Source organism: Gorilla gorilla, chromosome 3 (assembly GCF_029281585.2).
Source record: "Gorilla gorilla gorilla isolate KB3781 chromosome 3, NHGRI_mGorGor1-v2.1_pri, whole genome shotgun sequence".
Taxonomy (NCBI): Eukaryota; Metazoa; Chordata; class Mammalia; order Primates; family Hominidae; genus Gorilla; species Gorilla gorilla.
This window is the reverse complement of record NC_073227.2, coordinates 113,509,073-113,529,623: the sequence shown is the minus strand read 5'-3', so window position 1 is coordinate 113,529,623 and position 20,551 is coordinate 113,509,073. Positions and strand designations below refer to the sequence as shown.

Sequence of the window (20,551 nt, the reverse complement as noted above, 5' to 3'; positions counted from 1 at the left end):
ATAATGCCTGCCATCAGGTAGCTCTAGTGTAATAGCCTGGATTTCTGGGCATTTAATCAATCCTTAATGTTCCATAAAAATGGTTTTTCTCAGTTTAAAATGCCGTCTTTTTCCTTTAGTCTGTGTCATTTCACTGGCCACCAAAAACTTTGTCTGTCAAAGAGCAGGTCACTTTTAAATTCTATGTAATCTACTCACAAAGTAGGATTAAATGGTATCCTGTCAACTCCATTTGAAGTCCTGATTTTAACCAGACATTTTTTAAAGTTAATTAATATTAATATTGCTATTCAATGTCTTCCAATTTTTTAAATTCCAAATGATACAGACAGGAACTTTCATTTGAAGGCAGTGGAAAATTGTATGACTTTTCTCACAATATTAACTAAGTTGTTTTATGTATATGGTTTTTTTTTTGCTTTAGCAATACTAAGATTTATCAACATTTTATCAAACAGCAGCATCTCTATCTACACCACTCATAATGAACTACAAATCAGCATATTGGATAAAAATTTACATTTAATAAGTATCTACTATATGTTAAGCAAAATACTAATTACTTTATTATCTCATTTTCTGCTAACAGATGATACTCTGAATCAGATGCTATTTATTCTCAGTTTATAAACAAAGATTCAGGAAGACTTGAAGCTCTTCATTCATAATACTCTATTCATAGGATGAATTTATAAATGTCATCAAAAGAAACAGTCTCTGAAGAAGTTATACATGCCCATATTTCCTTACAGGAATTATTTAGATTAATATTTATGAATGGTAGAAATTAAAACTGTAAAGATACATTATTTCAGCATTTAATTTCCTGATGATTCTGGAAGGAATGATGTAGTCATCATCTATCATGAGCCAAATCCTTTAAGAGGACATTTTTCAAACCCACAAAAAGGGAAAAGGGGTGGTTACCTTTTATAGGTTTCCAAAGATGAAGTTCTCAGGCACCTAAACAACTAAAATATATCTGAAGAAATGTCAATTTGAATTGAGTGTATTTTGCCTATTATTATTTGGGGAAGGGAAGAGAAAGTAATTTTCTGGGAAGAAAGAATCTGTCATTTTGAAAGAAACTAACAGACAATCTGTCTCAAAAAATTCACTTGCAATTTTAGTCTTGACATGTGATCTCAAAAACAGTTTAACAGTGATATGAAAACTTGATTAGGCAGCTATTTTATATTTACGGAACTTTACTTGCGCATTTCAAAAGGGGCATTTCGAGAGTGGCAGATGCAAAGTTATATAAACACTGAAAGACAAGTGATCATTTAATCTATAAAGAGATCCATTTAAATGGAAAAAAGTCCAGAAATAAACTTGTGTATTAAAATGTTATACAATCTACTAGGATCTATATTATCCTAATGCTCTGAATTTTTTTAAAAATGTTTAAACTGTCAGATTTTTAAAAATAATCATGTGAAGAACTAGTTTACCAATAAAGCACTCACTCTCCCAAGCCCCCAGCACCATTAAATATCTTAATCTTTTAAAAGATATAGAGTATTCCTGAGCTCTAAGTAATTTAAAGAACCCAAATTATAAAATTATTTTCCTTCTTATATTCTTTATTTTATTGAGTATATTCATAAAAGTAGAATTAACATTGCAATAACAAATGATTAAATATTTTTTAGCGGCTTAACTTTTCTATTTTACTTATTTAGGCTAAGGAAGCCTTTTTTCCCAAAAATAATTTACCTAGATACTTGAAAACTACTAAGAATCAAAGTCAATATGTCCAACAAAATATTCTTATTCATTTTGCTTTAATAATTTAATGTCGGTTGAATCCTGAACTGTGAAAGCCCCGAGGAAGAAAAAAGGAATGCTAAAATATCTTCTGGGGATACAAATCCATCTAGAAAGAGCCATTTCCCAGAAGAAATCTCTTAGGAGAATTGAATCATTTCTGAATCCTTGTAGTATATCAGCTTTAGGTTGAAATGAATAAGATTGTGGGAAGAAAAGACTCTCAAAATCCATTAGATCAGATGCCAATTTAGACTAAAAATAACAATTTCAGAGGAATAGTTTCCTTGTTCCCATTCTTATACCTCTTAGCATCTAACAAATATTTTGGCTCATAGTAGGTATTCAATAAATGTTGATAAATACAAAATTTATTTAATGAATGAATGGTAAGATTTTATCATCTTCTAAAGACTTATACCTGAAATTTTAATTCTAGACACCAGAATACTTTAAAATGTTAAACAATTCTAAATAAAGCAGATTTTAGTATTAAGATTAAGCCCTCTACTATGTGGTGTTTGTTTGTTTCTTATTTGTTTGTATTTTTCATATTTTAGCAAAGATGACCCTTTGATGCTTCCATAAAATTTAACATTAATATGAATCAATTATGCAAATGTTAAAAAATGGAACAAATCCAACTGTAGGCTATGTACCAACAGGAAGAGAAGCAGGATGGCAACTTTCTACTTGAAAGCTTAGAAGTGAGCAGTTCAATTCATCATTAAACTAGAAAAAATTAAAAACATTCATTACACATATAGGCTTTTTAAATCTCAAAACAACAACAAAACCCCCCAAACCGGCCAGGCACGGTGGCTCACGCCTGTAAACCCAACACTTTGGGAGACTGAGTTGGGCAGATCACCTGAGGTCAGGAGGTCGAGACCAGCCTGGCCAACATGGTGAAACCCCATTTCTACTAAAAATATAAAAATTAGCCAGGTGTGGTGGCACATCCCTGTAATCCCAGCTACTTGGGAGACTGAGGCAGGACAATCGCTTGAGCCCAGGAGGAAGAGGTTGCAGTGAGCCAAGATCGCGCCATTGTACTCCAGTCTGGGTGACAAGAGTAAAACTCTGTCAAAAAAGAAAAAAAAACAAAAAACCAAACCAACAACTTTCTCCTTAAATGTAATACTCAGCAGTGATTAACAGAGAATAATGTCTTACACTATTCAAATTAAGTAAAAAGCCAGTAAAGTCACATCAAGACAACAAAGGTCATATTTGATATTATCAGGCAATAGAAGGGTATATGAAGCATTGTGCTTCTTGCAGCTCTGAACAGTGCATGTCTTCCTATCTGAATTTCTAACTTTTGTAAAACTTAAATAAAGTGTTAAGCCATCTGCTTCAGGGCCCTGAAGGGATGACAATACTTGCATGGAAAGGCTGCTCTGAGCTGGATCCACTGATTGCAGGGAGAAGATATATACTACTACCAAGCACTAACATATGATTGATTACACCATATGAGCTAGCACAGCCTCTCATTATTATAGCACACTTAATGCAAATGAAAAAAAATAAGTTGTTTTCAAGTTTCTACATCAATTTCTATCATGATGCACAATGCCAACTTTGATTTATATTCCCTCCTTTAAAAACTATTGATGCAATAAGATTAAATCAATGTCTGTAACCCATTTTAAAATTAGCAACAAAATAATAGCTAAACAAACAAAACTAAACAGATTCATGTTCTCCACGTTCAGCCAAAATGGGCATTTGCATCTTTTGAGGGTTTTTTTTTTATTATTACATTTACAGTTTAGTAGCTTCCTAGCAATATTGAGAAATCCATGTTTTTTTTTCTTCTATAGAAACTAGGGAAAATTATAATTCATCCATTATAAATTCCTATAAACAAGCATGTAAATGAAAAGTGTGCAAGAAAAGTGTAAAAGTCATTTTCTGAGGCATATTTCAGAATAAAGTGGATGAATGAGAATAAGTATGCGGGTGAATGGAATAATTTGAAAGTAAGAGTGTTGATTTTGGATATATCAGCCAATAATGGTTTTTGTTTATTTTTTTATGGGTTAAAATACAGAAAACATTTGCTCATTATCTGAGTTTTAACCTTGTTCAGATAAAAGTGCTAACCAGTGTAATGTAAATGGTATGGATTGTGAACATTGTATTTTTAAGAGGCTAGGCAGTGTGATTTCCCCAAAAGAAATTATACCTCTGCTGGAGGAGAAGAAAGTAGGGCTGTGGGTAAGAAAGAGATAACGGTTTCAGTGATGGTGATGGTGAAGTTTTATTAGACAATTCACAGTAGAAAACCTAAGTTTGAAGGATGAGAAAATAATTGAGGTCTCCTTAATTATCTCCTAGACTTCTAACATGTATTGAGTTATTTACCAGTGAGATTGCTTTGTTTATATGGATGTTTTATTTTGCAAAATAGTGGCCCAAATTATGGAGCATCCACTTAATGACAATATTTTCATTTGTAATATTTTATGAAATAAAATTTAATAAGTTTAAAAACATGAATCATAATGCTTATGAAAAATACAATAAAACATAAATTTTTATTATTCTTTCCATATTATTTATTACCAATGAAATACATGCTAGTCTATTCAGGCTACACCTATACGACATGAAGATGCCATTTCTTCCGAAGTTCAAATTGAGTCTTAAACAGTGGGTAAATGACCATGTTGTTCTCAGAAGCTCTATTTCAGTTTATACTTTTAAGTTCAGGTATACTTGTGGAAGCTAAATTGGATATTAAAAAAATTAATTAAGGGGTTCCTTCTGCAATCTTATCAACCAATAGAGGAGAATGGCCATTTCAATTTAGTGATTGTAAGCATTAATTTGTCCAGATTAATCCATTTCTCTAAGGAGGTAAGAAGTCACTTTATTTTTCTAGTAAGGTTGATTGACATGAATAGGTAAAATGACTCTCGCTGGTTTTGCATCAGGAAATCTGTGTAGTCTATATCCTGTCCAAAGTAGGATGTGAAATAAAAACAAAAAATTAGAAGAATCCTTATTTCAAAAAAAGTAATCTAGAAAATAATTAATACAAAAAAGCTAGTGACATAAATAGTTCCCATCGGATTATAACTGAGGCAGTAGAAATTTCAAAAATATAAACCATGAAGATAATTATCAAAAAATATTTATTTATTACCAATTAAATACATGCTAGTCTATTCAGGTTACACCTATATAATATGAAGAGGCCATTTCTCCCAAAGTACAAATTGAGCCTTAAACAGTGGGTGATCATGTTGTTCTCATGGTCAAAAACAAAATTCTAAGTAAAAACGTATCAAAAAGCATGTATCAAAAAACAAAATCCTAAGGGAAAAGAACAAAGCTGGAGACATCATGCTACCTGACTTCAAACTATACTACAGTGCTACACTAAGCAAAACAGCATGATACTGGTACAAAAACAGACACATAGATGAATGCAGCAGAACAGATTGCCCAGATATAAGGCTGCATACCTGCAACTACCTGATCTTTGACAAAGCTGACAACAATAAGCAATGGGGAAAGGACGCTTTCCTTTAATAATAAATGATTGCTGGGATAACTGGCAAGCCACATGCAGAAGATTGAAACTGGACCATTTTATTATACCATATACAAAAATTAACACAAGATGGATTAAAACCTTAAATGTAAAACCCATAACTATAAAAACCCTGGAAAACAACCTAGACATAGAAATGGGCAAATATTTCATGACAAAGATGACAAAAGCAATTGCAACAAAAGCAAAAATCGACAAACGGAATCGAATTAAACTAACGAGCTTATGCACAGCAAAAGAAACTATCATCAGAGTGAACAACCTACAGAATGGGAGAAAATTTTTGCAAACTATGCGTCTGTCAAAGGTCTATTTATCCCTAAGTTCTACAAGAAACTTAAGCAAATTTAAAGCAAAACCAAACAACCCCATTTAAAAGTGGGCAAAGGACATCAACAGACACTTTTCAAAATAATACATCATGTGATCAATAATCATATGAAAGAAAGCTCAACATCGCTGATCATTAGAGAAATCCAAATCAAAACCACTATGAGATATCATCTCACACCAGTCATAATGGCTATTATTAAAAAGTCGAAAAATAACAGATGCTGGCATGGTTGTGAAGAAAAAGGAATGTTTATACATTGTTGGTGGTGGGAGTGTAAATTAGTTCAACCATTGTGGAAAAGAGTTTGGTGATTTCCTCAGAGACCTAAAAGCAGAACTACCATTTCACCCAGCAATCCCATTACTGGGTATATACCCAAATGAATATAAATTGTTTTATCATAAAGACACATGCATGCCTATGTCCATTGCATCACTATTCACAATAGGAATGACATGGAATTAACATAAATACCCATCAACAGTACACTGGATAAAGAAAATGTGGCACATATACATTGTGGAATACTGTGCAATCACAAAAAAGGAATGATATGTCCTTTGCAGAAATATGAATGGAGCTGGAAGCCATTTTCCTCAGCGAACTAATGCAGAAACAGAAAACCAAATACCTCATGTTCTCACTTATAAGTGGGAGCTAAATGATGAAAACATATGGACACAAAGAGGGGAACAACACACTTTGGGGTCTACTGAAGGGAAGAGAGTAGGAAGAAGAAAAGGAACAGGAAAAATAACTAATGAGCACTAGGCTTAATGCCTGGGTGACAAAATAATCTGTACAATAAACCCCCATGACACGAGTTTACCTACATACAAACTTGCTCACATACCCCTGAACTTAAAAGCTAAAAACAAAACAAAAACCAACAAAACAAAACCAACCAAAGCTTTACACTGAAAAAGATTAAGTTTTAAATTCCATTATCATCACTAATAGTTGTGTAATATTTGCTGAATTGTTTAATTTATTTGAAACTTAGTTTCCTTGGAGAAAAACTGAAATGAAAATATTTAATTTGAAAAGTTATGAAGGTTTATTAAGTTCCTTTTCCTTTGTCTTTCCCTCTATCCCAACGTTTAGTCATTCCACATGAAAATTAAGACATACTAGAAACTTAGAAGGTATCAGAACTTTATTGAAAAGCAGACCTCCAGATACGTATTGCCTGAGGAAATCTCAGAAAAACTTATCTTATTTTGACATGAGAAATACAGCTAAACTTCATAGAAACCTAAAGTTTGGCAGACCAAAAACAGACTTGTAAGGTGTTTTCAGCGTCTTTACTCTGAAATAAAAAGGATCGTTCCATCAATGAAGTGTAGTGTAGGAGAAACAACTTGAAACTGGGAATTATTTTCACTTTTCTGTGTAAAAAGAGGAAAATAATTTATTCTCTATGGACCTCATTCCCTCAGTACTTCAGAGAATATGGTTTAGTATTCCATAAGATAATATATAAGAGAATGATCTCTGAATTTTAACGTGATATGGTCATTATTGCAGTACCATTCTTGAGTGTCATTTGTCAAGCACTGTGTTAAGAGCACCTGATAATACCTCATTTAACTTTTATTATGAACTTGCAAAGTAACTGTTATTATACTTGTCCAAATGAATAAACTGAGGCACAGGAAGCTGATATCCATGTTAAGACAGCTACCAAGTTTTATAGCCAGGATCAAACCTATCTTGCTGACTATAAAACCAGGATTCTTATGCAAAAATACTATTTTGTCCCTAAAAGAAATCTTATTATTCTAGAATTCTCTATTTAGTATAATTAATAAGTAAATATTACATTATTTTTATTCATAAATAATAGGTATGACCAAGTACTACATCTTGTTGAGGAAAAATCTATGTGATCACATTACTTGTCCATGACTGATCTGCTCATTGTTCCTTCCATTTCTGACTGGCAGGTCCTAATGGAACAACTTATTTCACAGGGCTTTTAGGTTGTAATATATTTTTAATCTTATGTATTATCTTTGCAAAAATCAAAAGACTTTCACAAGAATTTGACAAGTCTAAAGATTTGAAAACAGTTGTACTTCCTTATGAAAAGGGAAAAATCTGTTCTGTGTTTATTCATATTCATATGCTGAACTTTTTAATACTCATGTAAGGAGGGTGGACATAACAGTTCTAGAAACAACATTAAAATATAAATGGAACACAAGCACTCCACTGGGAGGAGTTTACTTTGCTTACAAAGTAGAACTGTACTTTTTATAAAGATGATCTCCTTGAGCAGGCAGAATGAGCCAACAGAAAGAGCTAAAAGAGACTCAGTGAGAAAGACTTTCTCCATTTATTTTATTAATATAAAACCCTTTATCATTTTTAAAAACTCTTCATTCTATCTTTGTTAAACAGCATTCACTCAGTAAGTTGAATGTTTACTTCAAGTTTTGTTTCCGCTTAAAAATTCAAGGCCATTGGAAATGCTACAATTATATATGTGAAAAAAGGACACAGAGTTAAGAATAAGGTTTAGTTGGCTTTACCTCATTTATAATGATCCAGTGACAGTCAAAAGCAACCAAATTAGTCTCCACAACCTAGAATAGAAAACAAATCAGCTATCAGTCAAAATTAATCATGCAAAACAAACCCAACTAAGTGAATATACTTTGCAAATGACAAAAAATGAATCGTATGTTAGAAAGGTCTTTGTTACTCAATTGAAGATGGAAAAATTATTAGCAAAACACTGTAGATGCATTTGTGTTTGACACATAGATGCACTGTAGACTTGCTAATTATATTTGAAAATATAATTCATGAAAACCTAGAAAACCATGGGTTTCAATAGAAAAAATACATAAATAAAATACACTGTTTTGTGATTTGACTGAGAGTGGAGAGTGGAGTTAAAATTTCAAATCACATTCCCTACTCGAAATAAACTTTGATGGCTTTTTATCATCCACCTAATAAATATCAAAGTACATAGCTTCTACAATCTGGCTGTAACTTAATATTCTTATCTTCTGCTACTTCTCTGTGTATATGCTTTCTACTATTTTGACTAAGTAAACTGCTCTGTATTCTCCTGAAAATGTTTGTAATGTGTATTCTAAGGTGATCTATTCTAAAATTATCTGAAAGTTAAATACCAAAAGTGGCAACATACTAACATTAAAGCATGGGTAGGAAATTTTAGTAGCTTTTAGATTGCTAATAAGACGAAAAGAAATAAAATATATTTAAAAGGAAGAATAAAAATATATGGGTAGCACTCTTTGTTTGACTAACTTCAGATACATTTATTCTAAATGATTCTTGGCTTAGGCCAAAGAGGTAAGCCTCAGATGTGTGTGTGTGTGTGTGTGTGTGTGTAGTAGAGGCAGTTTCTATATGAAGGTTTCTATGCTACTAAATCTTATCATACATATTCTAAGACACGTTCTTCTGATTTATGCATGGCATGGGCATATAATAAGTGAGACTCTTTTGTAAGAGGTCATTCTGTTGTTTTTAGCAATAATACTCAGCGATTGGGTTTCAAATGAATATGCTTTCAAATAACTATCAAGGAGTTGTTATAGAAGGTGAATTGCATTTTGTTGGCTATTCTTTGTTCTACCGAGAAACACCTGCTAAGAGGTGCATTGCATCACAAAAAATAAAATTGGAAATATATTTGGTATGTGACTCAATGTTTTTTCAAAGTATGTAATTAGTTGCAGAATCTTTGTTTTTTAACATTTGGTACAAGTTTCATACTATTCCATTATACATCACATTGTTCCCTGTGACTTTATTGAGGTGTAGAGATAGTACATGATCAGATAATTGAGGATATGTTATGTACTTCTAAGCTTTATTATTATTATCATTTTTTATTTTATTTTATTATTATTATACCTTAAGTTTTAGGTTACATGTGCACAATGTGCAGGTTTGTTATATATGTATACACATGCCATGTTGGTGTGAAGTGAGCGAAGGATATGAACAGACACTTCTCAAAAGAAGACATTTATGCAGCCAAAAAACACATGAACAAATGCTCATCATCACTGGCCATCAGAGAAATGCAAATCAAAACCACAATGAGATACCATCTCACAGCAGTTAGAATGACGATCATTAAAAAGTCAGGAAACAACAGGTGCTGGAGAGGATGTGGAGAAATAGGAACACTTTTACACTGTTGGTGGGACTGTCAACTAGTTCAACGATTGTGGAAGTCAGTGTGGCGACTCCTTAGGGGTCTAGAACTAGAAATACCATTTGACCCAGCCATCCCATTACTGGGTATATACCCAAAGGACTATAAATCATGCTGCTATAAAGACACATGCACACGTATGTTTATTGCGGCACTATTCACAATAGCAAAGACTTGGAACCAACCTAAATGTCTAACAACGATAGACTGGATTAAGAAAATGTGGCACATATACACCATGGAATACTATGCAGCCATAAAAAATGAAGAGTTCATGTCCTTTGTAGGGACATGGATGAAACTGGAAATCATCATTCTCAGCAAACTATCCTAAGGACAAAAAGCCAAACACCGCATGTTCTTACTCATAGGTGGGAACTAAACAATGAGAACACATGGACACGGGAAGGGGACCATCACACTCCAGGGACTATTATTATCATTTTTGAAATATATGTATACTCCACTTATAGGTGAAACTTAATATTTAAAATATAACCTATGGCAGTTTTCAGTTTTAGCTAAAAAAAAAAAACAAAAAAAAACACTTTATACCAGTAATGGTAATCCTTATTTCAAATTTTCTGATTGTTTTACTTTAAACATCTAAGAGACAAATAATGAATAATTTATTAACAATAAAAAGTAACAGAAAATACGTGAGACTCCATTAGATTAAAAAGACTTCAAACTAGAAACTAAGATATAAGGAAAGTGGGTTTCTGGGTAAAATAAAGAGAAATATGTTGTACAAGGGGGTAAACCACTACTAAAATATGTAAATAGAATTCAGAGAAAAAGAAGTGAATACCAATAGATAGGCAGCATGGATTTAAAATACTTCTGAAGCAATAGTAGTACAGTGATTCTATTTAGCTTAAGTTATCCTCATTTTAAGCTAAATAATAATCTTCGCTATGTAATCAGATAAGGCAAAATTTAAACTATAAGCACTCTGCATCACCTGTAGAAATTACTAAATGAGAAGTTGTTTTGTGCAACAGCATTTATGGACTAAGTAGAAGGTAAGAGTTATGATGATAACTTGTTGGTAACTTATCTAGACCATGAGATTTACCCATGGCTCTTCATCTTAAAGTATGTTAGGCAAAAGCAAGAGATAATATTGAGGCACAAATCCTGTATTTCAGTGAAGAAGAAAGACAAACGTGTTGTCTAAAGCCATGATTCTACTCACTGTACTATCCTCTGTTGCTTAGGGTCAGCAAGGAGATAGTCTTTCCTTCTGGTCTTTGGTTTTATTCATGAGTATTAACATCTAAGATATTTTAGCAGTATAAATTTGTTACAAGCAAACATTAGCACATTACTACAGATAAATAAATAAATCATCTATCTTCATGTTCTAAATTGAGTGCTCTTCACCATAGGCAGGTACTAAGTATCTGTGAACCTTCAGTATGAGTCCTGTATGTCTTAATGTGCATTTTCAAGAAAGAGTCTATCTGAATCTCTTTTGGGCCCTCAAGTTAACAGGTCTCCTACGAGTTCTATTGGACCAACTATTCTAAAATCATTAGTCCTCAAACTTAGTCTCCAATTTAGGTTACTAAATGAATTTAAAAAATACCCTGCCCTACAAACAAGTGAGTGGATACAAAGTTTATCAGAAAAACTAGACTATATTAATAGCATAATCATTTAAAGTCACCTCAATTTTTAAGCAAAGTCAAGGGTTCATGTGGTAGAAACTGCTATATGATCATCAAAATCCATTCTCTCCTGCTGGGACACTCAGCTAGACTACATTTCCCATCCTCCACTGCAGGGTAGAATTACAAGGCCATGTAACTGAGTTCTAAGCCAATAGAATGTGAGCAGAGTGATGTATGCCACTTTCAAATCTGACTCATAAAACCTCCCATGTGCTTGTGTCTGCTCTCTGTCTATTCCAGCTTAGTAGGATTGTGATGTCACGCCTAGAGGACCTTGGAAGCCACAGTAGCTCCAGTGCATGGAGCAGACTCCCCTTTCCTACTCTATGCTGTAGTACTGAGCTGACATGAAACAAATCTTTAGTAGTAGAATATTACATTTTGGGTCTACTTGTTAGACTAATTTAGCCCATCTTATCTTTAATGCAAAGCATTTTTATTAACTTCAGCTATGCACTTTTTCTAATCTTAATAAATTTTAATAAACATACTCACAAGAGTAACTTTTAATTCTGTGATTTTATAAAGGCATGATTTCAAAATTATGTAATATTTCTTGGCCTTTTCAAAAATATCGAATATTTACAATCTTTTTTACAAACACATTTTTATCTGGAGAAGAAAAATGAATTATACTAGAATGGTCCTTAAGAATAAAAAGACAGATATGTCTTGTCTTTTTAATTATATATCAATGTATATGTAATATACACAACTAAAATCCATGTATTGTTGTGACACCATGTGTTAAAGAAGCTTGAAATTTTTTGTAATGTTCTACACAGAAAGTTAATTCTTCCATTTATTATCTGAGAAAATATTCACTAAACAAGGGTTATAATTTCCCTAGGTCTAGGTTAACATCCTCATGCATAACCAGTGGGCTGGCATGAGTTCTCTGAGATTTTGTAATCAAATGTTACCAAAATAAAGCAATGTTAAAAAGCCACTGAATAAAAAGGTAACTGATATCAGTAATGGTAGGAGCATTTAGTAAGGGGAATAAAAAGATAAAATGGAGTTCAATAGCCTAGACCTTGGAAATCCAGTAAGCTTTGAGTTCTCTCACTTAAATGAGTAGTGTATTATACACACACACACACACACACACATAAAAGAATGTATAGTAGTATGATATATATATATATATTCAGTGAAACATATATGCACTTATATGCATATCGCTTCAAAGTGGTTAAAACTCCAGTAGAAGTAGAATTAAAGGAAATAAAGGAGAAAAAGCAGTGATAATATTGTTTATGCTTCTCACGTATTATCAAATTGAGCTAATATGGAGTGAGCACTTACGAAAAAATAATTTACATAAAAAGAATTTCTGAGCTCTTTGTGTAGATAACAGAAGACAACTATTATAAATCCCAAATCAATTCACCTGATTGTTTTTATAGTTTTAAATAATGTTGATCTCTTTCCACTCAGTAACACTTGCAGCTATATAATGCTGTATCACACTAGTGGCATTACTAACTTGAGGGCTAAATTACTTCTGGATTTTAGAAGTTATTTGAAGACAAGCTAGAATTTTTAAAGCCTTTATATTTACTGCCACAGGAAATTGTTTTCTTTTCCCACATTCCTTATCTATTTAGCATATCTTCTAATCGCCTATTTTAGCAGTGAACGTATTTGAAATCAATGAAAGGAATTAAGAAATTTGATTGCAATTTTCCTTTTTTCATTTGGAACCTATTTAATATCTAGGCACATATTATTATAGTTGTTTGGACTCATTGTGTGAATTCTTAGAAATATTTTACAAGCTCATAAACACTAGTTGTGCTGTTTAAACAAAAATTTCAAAAAGTTTTCGATTATTATAAAATATTGAAGGTATTAAAATAATATTGATTTAAAAAAACCTCTATCCAATGAGGACTCTATTTAATAATATGCTTGGTTATCAAAATAACAGGAAAGATTGAGGTATGGCTTTCCTTGGTAATGAATTTCCTCTCTTCCTCTTATCCTATAATTCTCTTTTGTCATTATACATGTGCACATTAATAATCTAAAAAGAGCATGACATGTTCATATAGAGTTGATGCCACTTTGAAATATAGCAATGTAATTATAACAAATTAAACTATCCCACCTCCCAAGAAGCTGAGCTTACTGTAAGGGAATTGAGCAAAAAAGGAAAAAAAAAATCAAGTCCTGTCAGGAAGACAAGCAATGAGTAAGGACAGACCATCTGTCACTGGCAGGAACTTTAGAACTTCTGAATCTTTGGAAAAGCTCGACAATTTATCACTGTGTCTTCCATCATTCATTCTCAAATCTTTAGATGTGCTAAATATAACACAACCCAATGCAAGGAAATCAACAACCCTGCCCGAGCTTGTTTCTCACTAGTAATAAATGTGGAACAGTTCCTACAAGTGCAGGGGACGATTTAATTGACTAAACAATAACAGCAACATGCTGTTTATCACTCAACCTTGTGGCTTAACTAAATTAAGCTTGTTCCTTTTGCAGGATGTACTAAATATTACACATTTATGCAGAGAGTTCCAGTGCTCTGTGCACCTGTAGCAGCAAAGATATCAGGTGTTTGCTTCCCTATTTCTAGCTCTTCCAAATCATCAGGTGGAGACCAGCAAGGGGCATGCATAGGCAGAGGACACCAGCAGATACGCTGGAACAAGTGGCTAGAGAAACACTAAAGAGCTACTCCCTTCCTGGCTTCTCATCTATAGCAATATTATAGCTTACTTATATCAGCATTTTTGGAACTATATTCTGTAGGACACTAGTTCCACTAAAAGTAATGAGTTTTCTGTAGCTAAGTAGATTTAGAAATATTGGGCTGAGCAAAGTGAAACAGATGCTATTACCACATTATTCCTCAAAGCTTTAAACAGGTTGACATGAATATAGAAATATAATTAACATAAAAATCATATTAATATATACTATTTCACTGATTGATATTATGGAACATATAGCTTTGTACTTGTGAGTGCAATCTCTGAAGTCAGATTTAGTACCTTTATTTTCTGAGTGTGACTTTGAACAAATTATAAACCTGTTTCCTTTTTTGTCAGTAAGAATGATAGTGCCCACACAATAGAATCAGAATGAACATTAAATGAGATAATGGTATATGGTAAACTGTCAGTAAATATCAGCTCCTCACATTTCAGTTCATGTGCCTTATTGATCTCTAGGAGAAGATATTTGGATTATAGAATATTTCAGATGGATTTGACCACAGAAACCATTTTTTTTCCACTGCAAGTCTCATGGTATTAGTACGGTTTGGAACATGTAGACTATAATCAATGTTAATTTAGCCACACATTTCTAAAGGTTCTAAAATTTTACTGAAATACCAGGAGAAATTTTGTCATTTTAAATTGCAATCCCACAATAAACCTACAGAGAACATGACAGAGGAAAATATTTCCACAAAACAAAAACAAAAGATGATTTACTGTATTTTATATAAGACACAAATGTATACGTAATGTTTTTGACCAAATGGTGATAGTTGTTCTTCTTTCCTTTTAATTATTTTTATCCCTATTTAAAAACAAAATAGACAAAATAAAACCACAATGTTCTCTCCAACAAAAGGGAGTATGTAGTATACAAAGTTTATAGTGTATAATATATTTTTAGCAAGGGCTTTGTGGATTTACAGTTCAAACTACATCCAGTTGCCTGAGTGTTGCATATGGCCAAAGTGCACTACTATAGAGTTCTGCTAAAACTAAACAAACACACACCAACCAAAACAATGCAATTATTATAAATACTATGTCTGAAACACAGTGGCCATACAAAACTCCAACCTTCTCAAGGTACAGGAAACATGTACATGACCTGAGTTTTGTTTTCTTCACTTGTTTTCTTTAGCTGGTTATTGTTGCTGTTTTTCTCATTAAAGAACTGAAGCCAAGACATAGGGAGACTGGAGTATTATTTGTTTAGATACCATTTTTAAATCCCAAGAATATCCAGCAGATGGCATTAGTAATCCCTCACGCCAACACTGGGCAGCATGGGGATATTCTGAAAGGACTGTCTTGTTTGCATTTCCCCTTGAGCTCAGCATGGATCCTCAACTGTCTTCTGTTCTTATCCAAGCAGCCACTATCTGCCATTCCACTCTGCTTTTTTGCTTTAGAATCTCTGCTCTGATCTTCCAGCTGGAAGACCACAAATACACTTTCATCCAAATCCTCTTGCCATTACTGCCAAAGTTATTTCATAAACGGATATGCTAGATTTATTGTTACTGCTGTGCAGTGGGGTCTTCCCACACCCTGTGGGAGATGAAAATATGCCACCGCTGAGACTTAGCCAACACTGTGCTACCTGCTCTGCTTCTTAATGTGTAATGCAAGAAACAGACTGCATTCATCATGTGGCATAGACCAACTTTCCTGTGTTCTATATTATTGAACAAAGATTGAACAGTGATTAAAAGCAAATTCATGATTTCAGTACTTTACCTCATGAGAATAAAGATTTAAAAATAATTGCCAGTGTCAGAAACCACTGTGTTACTGTCTTTAATTCTCTGTGAGTTTCTGCTGGCATTGGGGTTTTTTTGGATGTTTGCTGTGGTGATTTAAGGTGCATTATGCCAAAACATTAGGAAAAGCAGTGTTTGTTGAAGGACCCCTCATCCCTTGCCTATTTTACCATATGCTAATATGTTAACTTTTGGCACCATCAGGAAATTACACTAAAATATTTATTTTCTTGTAGCTATTATTTTTTAATAGCTAAATGACTCTTGGCAGAGTAAATTAATTCTTAAGTATGACAGGCAAACAAATGAATATGAGTTCTTAGTTGGATTTTGATCAACGCTTAAAATGATTTGGGGGTAAATTGGCACTTAATTGCTAGGATTTATGAACTAAGGCTTTCTTGCTATCTTGAAGCCAATAAAGAAAAAGTAAAGTTCTTCAAGTCTATTCATCACGTCTAAATGCAATATATGAGCTCTCCACAGCTGTGGACTTTCATGCTTTGCTTTGTTCCTTTTGATCTCTTCTCAGTTTCTCTCTTTGACAAAGTGTTTCTCATAACTCAAATTGTGAACAAAATGTCAAACCCTTCCCATCCTACCTCTCTAACCCCAAGCAGTATTATCCCAACCCTTATGCTTGCCTGAAACTCTGAGCCAACCTCTATCCGAGCCTTAATGAAATCGTAGTTAGCTATGTAAGTGGCTGTGAGGGCCATGTTGTACATATTTTATATAACCCCTTAGTCCCTCTGGTTCAGCTGTAATCGCTTTCCTGCTGGTCCTCTAGTATAGTTCAGCCTTTGTCCTTATGTTGCCTCCTGGATTGCTCTTCCATTAGAGACACACACATAGCTCCCTCCTTCATTTCATTTAGGTCTCTGCATGTGACTTCATCAGGCATGACTTCTATGATCATCCATTCTTGCTCGCCCATGAGTCTCTGTTACTTTTGTCCTATTCTTTAGAGCATTTATCCCACCTGAGACAAATAAACACACAGAGTCACTTACTTACCCTTTCTTTCTGTGCTGTAGAATAAGCTTCATGGTAGTAAGGACTTCATTTTGGTCACTGGTCTATCCCTTTACAGTGAGTGACACATAGTAGGGTTTCAATAAAATGGATTGCTAGGAATGGGTCAGATTTTTTTTCCTAAATGTTGCTTGCAGAAATAAGAGAACCATATAGCCCTAACTCGTCCTTATACATCTGTGGATATCCATACCTCACCTACGACTAAACTATTTGATAAGCTCATATAAAAAGGAAGTCATTAGAAAAAATTTTAATTAAAAAATTAAATCAGAAAATGAATCAATTTACATTTTCTCAAGTGAGAAGATCTTAACTATTTACATAGTAATTAAGTATAGAAATATTAAATTCAAAATCTGCAAAGCCAAATACCTCAGGACTTGGAGACTATCTGATACTAGAAAAATAAAACGAAAGTTGAGTAAATGGGCTTGAATTCAAATGCTGGGCCTCCTTAACTGTAACAAGGTATGTTACATACTCTGAGTCTCAGGTTCCTGATGAGCTGAATGACATTTTCTTCATGGAGGCATAGTGAGGACTAAATGGCTAAAAGTATCTAAAGCAACTGGAACATTACATGTATTCAAAAATCATTCAAGTTACTGTAATACTTTTGACAGTACTTATAAATGGTCAGTTTGACAACATTTATTCTGTCCAGTAAATGCTTATTGAATGCTATTTACAGTATGTAATTAATAATAGTATAAGCTAATATTTGTTGAGTGCTTACTATGTATGACACTATGTTTTTATATACACACACATATGTAGATAATAACTCATTTAATTATCACAACATCCCTATCATGCAAGCACTACAACTATGTGCATTTTAAATATGAAGAAACTGAGGGACAAAAAGTTAAAGTAACTCACCCAAATCATAAAGTGAAACAGGAGTGGATGCAAGAGTTAATAATTAGTAAAGATATGTTCTACAAAATTTTCTCATAGCCCTCTGCTTCTAAGTTGCAGAACCTGTTATGTAGTTTTCAAAATTAGAATTACAGTTAAACTGAATGTTGCAGAACATTTAGTGGGATACACTAGACTTTTGTTTATTTATACTCCACTGTGTTAACTTACATGCATCCATTGTATAACTGATAGAGAAAGAGACTAAACCATAGAAGACTTTGAACAATACAGGTGATTCCATGACTGTTTGCCTTAAAGTGGTATAAGAAAATGTGCTTTTCCTTTAGTAAGACTTACTTTCCATATTCTTTTCAGAATGAGAGCAATTTGCTACACTGGTTAACTGATTAAACATTTCATGTACACACACACATACAGTCACATACACATGTATATTCCTGATGTTTAACCAGAGAAGTATTTGCACCTGACAGTTAACCAGAGAAACGGTTATCTGTTGCTGTTCTTTCATCACAACGAAACTTCCCATTGCCACCAGAGGAGGAAAACAAAAAAGCTTCTAGAGGAGAAATTGGACGACGATTCTTAGATACTGTGCCAATAAAGCAACATGGCAATTAAGCATGTTCTTACTACTGTTCTTACACTAATGAAAGTCTTTGTGTAGCTTGGTAGTATACTGTTATAAGTAGCTCATCGTTGATGAAGCTACTATGGAGGCTAATTATTTCTCATTACAAAACAGTCCTAGTTCAATATTTCTGTTATCCTTGGACTTTTCCAGTATTACATGGGGATTTTGCTTTCTAGAATTTTAAGAGTGGCATAAAATGTTGATGATTCTACTAAAATTAAAAGACTTCACAGGAAAACAAAAATCAAAAGGTTTTATTGTTTTTCTATGCAAAATATCCAAAAGAAAATGCAGGGAAATGCAAAAGGTGAATTTCCATGTCCGTCTTCCTAAGCTACTTGTGTTTGTCATTCTCAAAGTAAGCTCAGGAGGTATAGTCTTTGAAATTTTTACTGAATCAGAACAGGACCTTGGAGCTTTCTGGGGTTTCTAAAATTTCTTTCATAGTTTCTTCCATAAAAAGGCAGCTTTGTGGCCTACTGTAAAAAATGTTTTCAAATGGTGTTGGGCTTGACAGCATGGAAACTTTCCATAATTCCAAGCAATTGACTTCCCTGCCTGAGTTATTTCACTAGGATGAAGTATAAACTACCTTTTCTTACCATTGAAAAATTACCTTACGGTGTTCGAACTGTGTTTAGTAACAAAAAGTCAGTTGAAACTGAGGTACCAGATGCCAACTGCTCAAACAAAATGTCACTTGCAGAGCAGAATTCTAGAATTCGACAAAGGAGCCCATTTGTGATCACATAAAGCAAGAACATTCAAAGTCATCTGCTATATTTTAGTGATCATAACCTTTCTTAAAAATTTTACATATGCTTATCTGTCAGCGTTTATGATTGCATACTTCCTACAAAACAATTAGAGTTACTCTGTATGCCATTTATATGTCTTAGAATTCACTGTTCTACCTTTCCTAGAAATGGAACACACAACTGGGTGCTTTGGTTTTATTGCAAATTCATGGCTTCTAACCCCTAGTTAAAGCTGACCCTCATTCTTTTTCTGTATATAGTCAGTTCTGCTCTTCTTCCATTCTCAAGGCAGTGACAATTCAACCTTCCAGTGTATTGACATGTCCCACCTCAAGGGCTATGTCTCATCTTCTCTGCCTGATGACTTTGTCCAGCTTATTTGGCCATACACAAATATAACCTGGAATATGGGATATGTTAGAATCACTGGAGATCAACTCTCAAACAGTGGAGCTGGAAGTAAGTACATAAATGTTTCAGTCTCTCCACTCTCCACTGGGTGATTCTGAGATATATTCCACACACGCTTTCTCAGATGGTTCTCCACAGGATTGAGACCTATTTGCCCACAATTGTAACCCTTTCTTGTTAACACATGCTTGACTGGCTTTTCTCCTTACCCTCTCTCATGTTCACCACTTCCTCACTTGTGCTTCCTGGGAACACCTCCTTAATAAGCCATCTGCATTCAACTCCTTGTCTCAGTATCTGTACCAGTAACTCAAACTGAGTCAGCCTTCCTATACAAACTACACAATTTGTTACGTGAGGGGAGTAGTCCTATAGTTAAAATAAAGATACTTGTAAGAAGTAGAACATACGTTCCAACTATCCTATACATAAAAAAATTAGAACAAAATTCTTGAGAAATTAAAATATTCACAATCTGTCCATAGGAATTGTCTTCTTGTAATATACCCTTAAGCCACTCTCATAATTCTAAAAAGCTGTGCACAATGTATTTGAGGATTGTTTACATCAATGGTGCTCAAGTTTAGCATACATTATAATCACCTGGAGGGCTTTTTAAACACAGATTGCTGGGCCTACCCCAATAGTTTCTGATTTAGAAGGTCTGGCATGGGGTCTGAAAATTTTAATTTCTAACGAGTTCTCAGTTGATGCAATATTGTAGGTTCAGCGAATGATTTTGAGATCCACTGTTTTATGAAGAGTCCTGGTC

The 20,551-nt window shown here is 33.6% G+C and overlaps 1 protein-coding gene across 1 annotated transcript in view; it reads right to left on the bottom strand.

The window, feature by feature from the left end:
- Window positions 1–20,551, bottom strand: part of GRID2 (glutamate ionotropic receptor delta type subunit 2) — a 1,455,891-nt gene that overhangs the window by 543,966 nt on the left and 891,374 nt on the right. The window contains exon 5 of the mRNA XM_031010484.3: window positions 8,207–8,260. Coding sequence (XP_030866344.1) covers window positions 8,207–8,260 — 54 coding nt within the window. The remainder of the gene's footprint in view (window positions 1–8,206; window positions 8,261–20,551) is intronic.